The 11,113-nt window shown below is 35.8% G+C and overlaps 1 protein-coding gene across 1 annotated transcript in view; it reads left to right on the top strand.

Annotated features, from left to right (window-relative positions):
• The window catches only part of LOC139851512 (protein transport protein SEC24 A-like), an 11,253-nt gene extending 2,912 nt beyond the window's left edge, over positions 1 to 8,341 (top strand). The window contains exons 2-14 of the mRNA XM_071840588.1: positions 755 to 1,792; positions 1,948 to 2,086; positions 2,633 to 2,823; positions 4,023 to 4,130; positions 4,229 to 4,432; positions 4,916 to 5,147; positions 5,247 to 5,396; positions 5,495 to 5,651; positions 5,866 to 5,993; positions 6,084 to 6,406; positions 6,505 to 6,693; positions 7,187 to 7,431; positions 7,888 to 8,341. Of these exons, the coding sequence (XP_071696689.1) occupies positions 806 to 1,792; positions 1,948 to 2,086; positions 2,633 to 2,823; positions 4,023 to 4,130; positions 4,229 to 4,432; positions 4,916 to 5,147; positions 5,247 to 5,396; positions 5,495 to 5,651; positions 5,866 to 5,993; positions 6,084 to 6,406; positions 6,505 to 6,693; positions 7,187 to 7,411 (3,033 nt within the window). The 5' untranslated portion in view covers positions 755 to 805 and the 3' untranslated portion in view covers positions 7,412 to 7,431; positions 7,888 to 8,341. The remainder of the gene's footprint in view (positions 1 to 754; positions 1,793 to 1,947; positions 2,087 to 2,632; positions 2,824 to 4,022; positions 4,131 to 4,228; positions 4,433 to 4,915; positions 5,148 to 5,246; positions 5,397 to 5,494; positions 5,652 to 5,865; positions 5,994 to 6,083; positions 6,407 to 6,504; positions 6,694 to 7,186; positions 7,432 to 7,887) is intronic.
• Positions 8,342 to 11,113: the final 2,772 nt, after the last annotated feature.

The following is an 11,113-nucleotide window of genomic DNA, read 5'->3' as shown; positions in this document are numbered from 1 at the left end:
CTTCTAGTATAGATATGCCCTTTATTTGTTTGGATATAAGGAATCCAATATATATCTAGGTATACCAATGTAGTGGTATTTATGTATAAATTGCTTATTTTATCTTCGTACTTACATTTCATACTTTACTCGTTTTTGCTTACTCCTCTGATAGTGCAACTAAATGAATGTCCTTTGAAATTTTATATTTTGTTAACCTAGGTGTTATAAATTTGTATCTCCTTTCCCACTCACAAGATTACAAAATTAGCATTATGATCATTCTATTGTTATTATGCTTTTTGGAAGTCAAACCATGAACATGCTAGGAGAAAAAGTGAATAAAGAAAATTTAGAGAAGCAAAAAAAACAGTATATACATTGCACAAAATTCAGATTTTCTGACGCATATAAGACCTGCATGCAGCAAATGAGCCTAAGCATATGCTAGTCTCTTCCAGTCAGCATAAGACAATGCATATGTGATGATATATTTACTGAACTGGATATTATTATCTGTTTGTGAACTTTGTGCAAAATGCTAGTGACAATGGGTGAATTTCTAGAATGCAAGAGCCTTTTGTGCTGTCATTGTTGGCTTCTTTGTGTGTGTGTGTTTTTGTTGTCATAAATATGTATATCTACTTGTCTATATTTTATGTACGTTTATGTTCCATTTTTTGATTTAGTCACATTCCACTAATGTAAACTTTATAGGTTTTACTTTCGGTTTTATTCCTAATGATGATGTTCTTCAAATTCTGTGTGCTTGCAGATTATTTAACGGAGCTTAACATCAACAAAATAAGCGTGACAGATACAAGCTATGGGGCCCGAGAATTCCAATAAGGCAAATAACTATCCAAGGCCAACCGCCCCTTTTGTCCCTCCTCAAACCAACTCACCTTTTACATCATCTCGTCCCGTTATTGGGTCACAGCCCTCTCCTTTCACACCAACATCAGCTCCTACTCCTCCAACTACATCCCCATCTTACCCTCCCGGACCCGTATCTGGATCATCGGGTCCCGCTTTTCGACCCGTCCAAACAGGTCGACCCACTCCTCCATATGGCCCACCAACCTCCGGACCTTTCCAACGCTTCCCGACCCAACCTTTCCCCTTATCTTCTCAACCACCTCCACCACACACTTCTCCTGTCGTCCAACCCATATCGTCACCTATTACGAGACCTCCTCCAAGCCAATTTCCGCCCATGTCAAATTTTCAAAACCGTCAACCCCCGATACCAACCATGCCTGTGAATGGTGTGCCATCTAGCATTAACGGTCCGCCGATGCAGCAGCCACCGCCATCAATTGGGTCAACTCATCCTGCTGTCCGACCCGCCCAAACATCTACTTGGCCTGGCTATCCAGGTGTACAGACCAGCTCAGCAGCACCAGTTTCTAACCAAGGTGGTTATGTTGCACCTCCACCCACCTCATCTGTCCCGTTTTCGTCTCATCAAGTTGGTTATGGACCAACGCCACCTGTAGCATCGCCACTAGGAATGTATGGGGGCCCCACACCGCCTACAGGTGGTATGGCGGGATTGGTTGAAGACTTCAGCTCACTTTCTATTGGGTCCATGCCAGGATCTTATGATGCCGGGCTCGATACTAAAGTGTTGCCAAGACCACTCGAAGGTGACGTGGAGCCCACTTCTTTTGCTCAAATGTATCCCATGAATTGCAACTCGAGATATCTACGGCTTACAACTAGTGCCATACCAAATTCTCAATCTCTGGTTTCAAGGTGGCACTTGCCCCTTGGAGCCGTTGTTTGTCCACTGGCAGAATCTCCTGAAGGGGTAAGCATATATACATCCTGAGCAATTATGATAATTGTACAGCTGACATTTAGTATCACAGGTTGGATTAACAACTTGGAAAGTAAAGGCTTGTTATATTTTGAATAATAATTTTATTTAATATTTAATATTTAATTTTGAAATGTTCTATCCAGGAGGAAGTGCCAGTTATTAATTTTGCTACAACGGGCATTGTGCGCTGTAGAAGATGTCGTACATATGTTAATCCATATGTGACATTTACTGATGGCGGAAGAAAGTGGCGATGCAATATATGTGCTTTGCTCAATGATGGTAATGTTTTAAAGTTTTTGTCCCTGGTACTCATATATTAACTGTTTTACACACCTGGAAATGTGAGCTTTAGTAGAACTTCTTTAACGATAAATCATCTCATGGACTTTCTTATTATTAATTAAGATTTTTATAAGAATTTCTCTTTAGAGGTTGTCTCTATCTGCTGTTCTTACAGTGTTTTTTTAAAAGTACTGTATTTGTTGAGAGTTCTGAACATGTTTTATGGTATGCATGTGTGTTTTCGAAGGAAAAGTGGGCATTAGCAACTTCCAAATCTTCTTACTGTTTATACGCCGTCGTTACAACTATAACGCTCTATTATATGGTGAATAGTTTGAGTTCTAGAACTGATGTTTTTGCTATCTCATGTCTTAAAGATTGAGTTAAATTGTATGAACCATTTTAACTATCGGCCTTACTCACGAGTACCTCTGAGTGTCCATATGGTTTTTATGTAATCTTTTTGTGTGCGCATTAGTTTTTACTATACTTAAAAGCAGTTTTACATTATCGAGGGTATAATACTTCTTTTTTGATATACAGTGCAAAATGATTATTTTGCTTCTCTGGACTCAAATGGAAGAAGAGTTGATTTAGATCAACATCCTGAGCTTACAAAGGGTTGTGTGGAATTTGTTGCTCCAGCTGAATACATGGTTCGGCCACCAATGCCACCATTATACTTTTTCCTGATCGATGTGTCAATATACTCCGTTAAAAGTGGAATGCTTGAGGTACCCTTTTTCTCCAGTATTTTTACTTTGGCATATTAAACCTTTGTAATCCATATTTGTATATGTATTCTTCTTGGTTTATTCAGATTGCCATATAAGGGTAATTGAATGTATCTAGTTTCCCCTGGTTGGTCCGGTAGGCATAAGCGTATATATAGGTACATAAGTGGGCAGGATAAGTTGACACGGTGCAAACTTATCTGTATACCCAACAATTGGGACCCATACACTCAAACTGGGTCAAATGGAGCTTTCGGGTCAATCGGATCTTGAAAAAAATTAGGCCTAACAATGTAAACTAAAACTTAAAAAAAGGTCCAATGAGTTTTCCTGCATCCTATTGGGTCTTATACAAAATATTAAAAGAACGGGTCAAATGGGTATCAAATCCTAATGTTCAATAAATAGACATGTCTAATGGGTCTTGTGAATGGGTCAAATGGATCGAGCTTAAGAAGTTTCATCCGTCAATCATAATCATTTATGAAAGCATAATGGTTATATCAATTGTTATGTATATTAATATATATAATAAATATTAATTACAAATAATAATAACGTCTAAAACAATATAACAAATGTAAAAGTATATGACCCGTTTGGACCTATTTGACCCATTTCCCGTTTCAACCTGTTACCCAACCTGACCCGTTTAAAATTTTAAACCGTTTGACCCATGACCCATTTCAACCCAAACTGACCCAACCTGGCCCGTTTGCCAGGTATATCGCACTGTGGGACTACCGTTCCAGAGTCGTAAAACACCCGATCCCATTCCGACCTCGATATGTGGAATCGTCGTCGCCTACTTGCTGAAAGCACAAATGAAATGGCAGATCATGAACTCTATGAATTAAGACCTTTTTTTAGTTCATAATGAATGAAATTATCTGTTACCTCAGTTCTTCATTGCAACTGTAATCTATGCTATGATATGACAGACCAAATGTGCTGTTCCCTTAGTCGTCTGAGTAACTAATACATGCATCTGAACTCGTTAACATGTCAAACTGAGCCGTAAATAATTTCAGTAACTCTAGTTCTACGTATGTTCTCCAAGTCTTTAAGTTAGTACGTTTACTTTTGATCTGTTCACATATTGTATCTGATCTCACTTCATCCCCTTTATTGGTTGTTAAGCTGGTTTACATCTTGAAGTGATCGTGTATTCATTTGATAATCTTTGCCTCTGTCTTTAGGTGATTGCAGAAACAATCAAATCTTGTTTGGATAAGTTGCCGGGCAGCACAAGAACACAGATCGGGTTCATTACTTTTGATAGCACAATTCATTTTTACAATATGAAGGTAAGTCTAAAATTTACTGGTCATAAATATGCTTTCATTCATTTCTCTAATATATTGCTAGCTGATATTGAACCACTTGTCCTTTTTTGTATTTCCAGTCATCTTTGACGCAACCTCAAATGATGGTGGTGTCTGATTTGGATGATATATTTATTCCGTTGCCTGACGATCTTCTTGTCAACTTGTCTGAATCCAGAACTGTTGTCGATGCTTTCCTAGATAGCTTGCCTTCTATGTTTCAGGATAATCTGAACGTGGAATCTGCTTTTGGGCCCGCTCTTAAAGCAGCTTTTATGGTTATGGTTAGTTTATTCTGATTTAGGCCTCTTAAAGTATGATTGTGTGACGTTAGATCAACTATTACAAACTTATTTGTATGATGCACTGTTTCTTATTTGCTTATAATGTTGGTAATTGAGAACCACATAAATGTCAATTAAAGGTGGCAATCTCATTTAGTTTGCTTATGAATGGGTGGATTTTGGATGTGTTTTAGGTTAATTGGGTCGAATGAAAATATTACATAGAAAGGAGACAGGTCAAACATGTCAAATAAACCCCAAACATCTAGTTTATTTCTGAAATAATATGTTTTATAGTTATACGTTGATTCTTATTTATGATTTAAAAAACAACAAAAAATAATAATAATATTGTTTTTGGGTCAACTCATGAGCCATGAACCCAATTTGACATGATACATAACCCGCCTGGCCCACCATCACATAACTCTGGCCAGACCAATAGTTGTTCATCCTTGACATTAGTGTCTTTAATTGATGCAGAGCCAACTAGGAGGGAAATTGTTAATTTTCCAAAGTACTCTTCCTTCACTTGGTGTTGGCCGATTAAGATTACGAGGAGACGATATTCGTGCATACGGAACAGATAAAGAAAATGCTTTAAGAATACCCGAAGACCCATTTTATAAACAAATGGCTGCTGATTTTACCAAGTTTCAGGTTGCAGTAAATGTATATGCATTCAGTGACAAGTACACTGATATAGCTTCACTAGGTCTGCACTGTTAACAAACTTTATTTGGTTTATGTCATGTTATACTGTTACCTTTATTACTGTTTTATTTGATACCATGTTTTATTGTTATCCATTTAGGTACTTTGGCAAAATACACAGGTGGACAAGTCTATTACTATCCGAGCTTTCAAGCTGCCATCCACAAAGATAAGCTGAGACACGAGTTGGCTAGAGACCTCACTAGAGAAACTGCTTGGGAAGCTGTAATGCGTATTAGATGTGGGAAAGGTTAGTTTTATATAATTCTGAGACTACAAAAATGTTTTAACTTTATTATTTGGTTATCGTTTTTTAAATTCCAATATTTTTTTAAAATTTGTTTGCAGGGGTGCGTTTTACTTCATATCATGGAAATTTTATGTTAAGATCCACAGATCTATTAGCACTTCCAGCTGTTGATTGTGACAAAGCTTATGCAATGCAGTTTGCTCTTGAAGAGACGTTGCTCACTACTCAAATTGTCTATTTTCAAGTTGCTTTATTGTATCCTTCTGTTCTTTTGATAAGTTCCCATATTGCTTTGTTTCACTGTCTGTTTTCTATGTTACTTGCACATTATCACACAGATAAGCAATCAAACAGCCAGGTTACACACACACACACACACACACACACTCTTTAACGGTTGACACCTGTATATTTGTTCTTCATCTTGTTGGTTTTAGTTAGATGTTTGTGAACCTTAACCATGAAAAAGGCACACATCATCTTCGGGTGAAAGACGAATTAGGGTACACACTGCTGCAGCATCAGTGGTTGCCGATCTAGGAGAGATGTACCGCCAGGCAGATACTGGTGCCATTGTTTCTTTACTCGGTAGATTAGGTTAGTAAACATGTCCCAAAACATGTAAAACATTGAATCTTTTATTATCTTGACTTCAACCTGTATTAATTGAATGTCAATTATATGTAGCAATTGAAAAATCGTTGTCTTACAAACTGGAAGAGGCTCGTAACGCTATTCAGTTGAGAATTGTCAAAGCCCTAAAAGAGTACCGAAATCTGTATGCGGTTCAGCACCGTGTAGGAACCAGGATGATCTACCCAGAATCATTGAAATATTTACCTTTATACGGATTGGCTCTAACTAAATCAACCGCACTTCGAGGTGGTTATGCTGACTCACAGCTTGATGAACGTTGTGCAGCCGGTTTCACCATGATGGCTTTACCTGTTAAAAAGATGTTAAAGCTTTTGTATCCTAGCTTGTTACGTGTAGACGGGTATCTTCTGGAGGTAAACCTTGTTAATCATCACCTTATTAGTTTTCTAATCCAACTATTTATGTATTTATGTATGAACTCGTTAGTTACATTATTGCTATCGGTTTGCAGTCTTCTATGAAGGCTGACGTGTTTGAAAAAGTTTGTAAAAGGCTGCCACTTGCTGCGGAGAGCTTAGATTCTAGAGGGATTTATATATACGATGACGGCTTCCGTTTGGTTGTGTGGTTTGGCCAAATGCTTTCGCCTGACGTATTCAGAAATCTAGTTGGCGAAGACTTGGCTACAGACTTCTCAAGGGTACGATCTATCTTTTACAAAATATATATATTGTTAGAGGTGGCAATTCCCTCCCATTTGCTTATGATTGGGTTAATAGAAGGAAAGTAAGAAGGGTTGAAAGTCATCACATTCATTCTAAATATGAAGTTTGTATTGACATAGAATTTTTTTGTTATAATGTTTTTCATACTAATTATATATATGATATTGTAATTAACTTTTTGACAAAAAGTGTTTGGGGTCAACTCAACTTGACCCGAGTGACTCCTTAAAAAAAAACTGCCCGTTTCGAACTAGACCTACTATGACATGTTACCAGGTGTTTCACTACTTATATGCTCGGCTGGTATGTACATTTTGGTCATAAGCATGATAATGTTGACTTATTGATCTAATGATTGATGATTGACTAGCCTTATGCTTAATGTGCTATAAAAATTCATCATCCATATTCATTTCACTACTTTTTATGAGTACTTGTTCTGATTTTATTACACTTTTTGAGATATAGGTTAGTCTTGTACGTGATAATGAAATGTCAAGAAAGCTGATGGATATACTAAAGAAACTTCGAGGGGCTGATGCTTCGTATTATCCTCTGTGTCATCTAGTGAGACAAGGTGAACAGCCTCGCGAAGGTTACCTTTTACTTTCAAATCTGGTTGAGGATCAAGTTGGTGGTATGAATAGCTACGTTGACTGGATACTTCAAATTCACCGACAAGTCCAGCAATAATAATAATGCATATCATGCAGGTACTTTTCCATTTAATTATTTATATTATTTGGCGAAAAGGAATACGATTTCTAGATAAAAAATTTCATCATAGTCAAAGATGCAGTCTCAGAAATCATAAGACTACATTTTAATTAAAAGATCCAAAAACAAAACCAATCATGTAAACTGGAAATAAGAAATGCATGTTCCCTGAAATCTGTATTTAGTACTCATTCTATTAATATATATAGTCTGAAAATTCAAAGTTATGCTTTCATAACATTCATCACGTTCCAACATCTTAGTTTTTGCGTATTTCTTAGTGATGAACTAATTGATTGTGGATGTGATTATTTGAATATATATGGATTTCATATCCATGAAATTTATGTTAGTTCATAGGTTGATGTTTTTGTCTATTACATTTGTTACTTTTACTTTCACTATTTCTCTTGTAATTCTGAAATGCATCTTTTGGAGTTATTGAATTACAGGGTTAACGTGTCTGAGAACGATTATAAGATATTTATCTGGCATGGTGGACGATGATGTTGGCCTTCATTTTTTTCTCCACTGCTTTATCAACTTATGAGAATATGGATTTATTTGTGGCGATGAGGTGACCATGAAAATCGGTTCTTAAACGCAGGATCTGAAACTAAATTGAGTAGGGGGAAGACATAATTCCCATTTTTCATTAATTGTTTAGAACTAGAAAGTTGGGGTTACTTCAGGATTCAAAGATGTCCTTTTTTTTTTTATTTTGTTTGAACAATGGTAGTCTTGTCTTCATTTTTGTCCATTTTACTGCGTGACAGATTCTTTCTAGTTTAATTTGTTTTATGTAAGTTATTGTGGTGTATATTTAAATGTGTATTTGGGTTGAATCCTTGTTTTTGTTCTTATAAATGACACTTGAAATGTTATACAATGCAGAGAATCAAAGTTTCACCCTTTTTTTTTTTATTCCATGTTATGCAATTTTGTTACTGTTATTACAATTTGCAACTTACTTAGTTTATGTGTTAAAGCTAGTCTTTATTAAACATTGATATTTCACCAATCTTGGTCCTTCTTCTCAATTGTATGGTCGATTCTTTTCGTGTTTGATTGATTTTTGAATTTTTTTTTTTTTTTTTTGGCAGAAAACTTTTAACTTTATAAAACTCGAGCTTCATCAAAACGATAAAAATCCACAACAAAGATACAAAATGAGGCAACGAGGCCCGCACAAGACTAAACAACCGATGCAAGTAACCTAACATGCTAACATCAAAGAACTAAGAAATCCAAAATCTACATAAACTTTCAACGTTAACTTTAAATAGTACCTCTTTTCTTAACCTTACACCCCTTCCTCACTATATGTTTCGAAAGCGCTCTCGAATTAAGCAATTTACCTTCCACCCTGATACATCCTTCCAACAAACATCTATAGTTATTACATTAACAAGGCAAAATGAAATTTATCCATGAGAAACAAAATCATAAACACATGGATCATCAGATTGATCCATATTATTTTGCTGACCCGGTACCAATTCATTAGCTGAAACAAAGACTTCCGTATCAGAAAATCTTCCTTTCTGGACCTACAATTATAGTTCAATAAAATAAAATTAATCAAAATTAGAACCAAAACTATACTACTTACTCATCACGAATCAGAGTAATATAATATATATAATATAATAATATATAATAACAAAAAACATTACTGGTATAAATAATACTGTAGTATGATACTGTAAACAAATTAGTAAAATAATAGATTTTTATTAACGGGGGTTAGAAGTCATAGACGGGTCTGAACGCGATGTCGGAACCCACCCACTCGATCATTTCGCATGAAGAACCATTACAGTCCTACCGCCTCTTAGGAGGAAACCCTCGCAACGAATCCATACGGGCATTGCGTATTGTAAAACCCTTTCGGGTGAGGCTCGAACGCATAGACGTCCATCTGATACTTCCTCTTCAAAACTTTGAATTCATTTCATGCATTATGTCATCATCAAATACTGCATCAAATGTGATGGTTTTGGCAACGGCCATGGCTGCCGTCTCCGGCACTGTCATCCTCGCCTACCGCCACCACAAAGAACACACCAGCTCCGTCGTCAGACACATGAAGTTCACCACCACCCACCACCCAAGACCATGCATCTCTATAGGTTTCTGTTTCTAAAAATCTTTATTATCTTTTTTGTCGACGAGACCATGATTCGCACTAATGATACCCTCATTCGTGCGAAAGAACCTTCAGTCGTATATGCTCATACAAATGACGAGTTTCACACATTTATGTAACACTTGCAACATAATAAATAAATGTTCCTGTACCCGTCCTTGTGACCTATTGGTACACCAAACACCTTGTGTGTTAGATGGGGGTGGGAGTTTGAGTAACCAATCGGAGGAAGCAATTTTTTTTTTTTTCGTTTTTTGAAAAAACTTTGTTCACGAACATTATAAATTGGATGAAAATATGAATATTTAATAAAGACACTTTGTGATAAATGTTTTTATTTTGGCGGGAAAACGCTCGAAGAAGTAATATATAACAATTATCGTATTTTTCGAGCGTATGTTGAGGTTTTAGATATTAGGGTTTAGATATTAGGGTTTATAGGGTTTAGATATTAGGGTTTAGAAATTTAGGGTTTAGGGTTTAGATTTAGGATTTAGATTGAGTTTTTAACATGAACAGTTTAAAGTTTAGGGTTTAGGGTTTGGTGTTATGGGTTTATGGAATAAACCCAAAACACCAAACCCTAACCCTAAACCCTAAACTCTAAATCGGGCTAAATTTTACTTCACAAAACATGAAAAAAAAAACGTTCACATTCTTCACGAACAATATTATCTTGAATGTTATTTTTGTCGATCGTTTTTCCGCCTAAATAATAACATTCATCACGAAGTGTCTTTTCTAAATGTTCATATTTTCGTGTGATTTTGATGCCGGGAAAAAAAAATTAAAAAAAAAAAAACGAATTTTTTTTTTTTGCTTCCCCCCCCGTTTCCCCCCGATTGATTACTTCCCCATTGATCCTGCCCATATATATATATATATATATATATATATATATATATATATATATATATATATATATATATATATATATATATATATATATATATATATATATATATGGTTTTATTTAATTATACAGGTTATTGAATTTGGTTTATGTGAGTTTATCAATATTCATAGCTTGTACTTCATCTTTTGGATCTAGACAATTGTATGTGAGTTGTAACACCCTGATTTTTTTTAAACACAGCGAATCGGAATTACATATAATTACCAAAATAACCCTGGTTAATGTTTACAAACCACAATTAGCAAATCAACTTAGTTAACATTATTACAACATTCCAAAACGACGGTGTTACATAAAAACATTTCAAAACCAGAAACATCAGAGTCAGTTCATAGTCAAACATGTCTTCTATCCTGTCCGTATCACCCGTCCTAAGCAGCAGTACCTAAACCTGCAAGGGTGGAAATGTGGGAGAATTAGCACAACTGCTAAGTGAATGGATACTATCTAACAGACCAAACATAAACAACTGAACATGCAAGGGTCACATATATGCTAACGTCCTGTGTAACATCCCGCATTTTTCCGTTAAATTATTTTAACGCCCGTCTTTTTATTTTAAAAATATCCTTCGTAACTAAATTCGTATCCTCCGTTAGCTAACATTCTTAAT

The sequence above is a fragment of the Rutidosis leptorrhynchoides genome, chromosome 6, assembly GCF_046630445.1.
Source record: "Rutidosis leptorrhynchoides isolate AG116_Rl617_1_P2 chromosome 6, CSIRO_AGI_Rlap_v1, whole genome shotgun sequence".
NCBI classification, from domain to species: Eukaryota; Viridiplantae; Streptophyta; class Magnoliopsida; order Asterales; family Asteraceae; genus Rutidosis; species Rutidosis leptorrhynchoides.
This window is presented reverse-complemented; position numbering and strand designations above follow the sequence as displayed.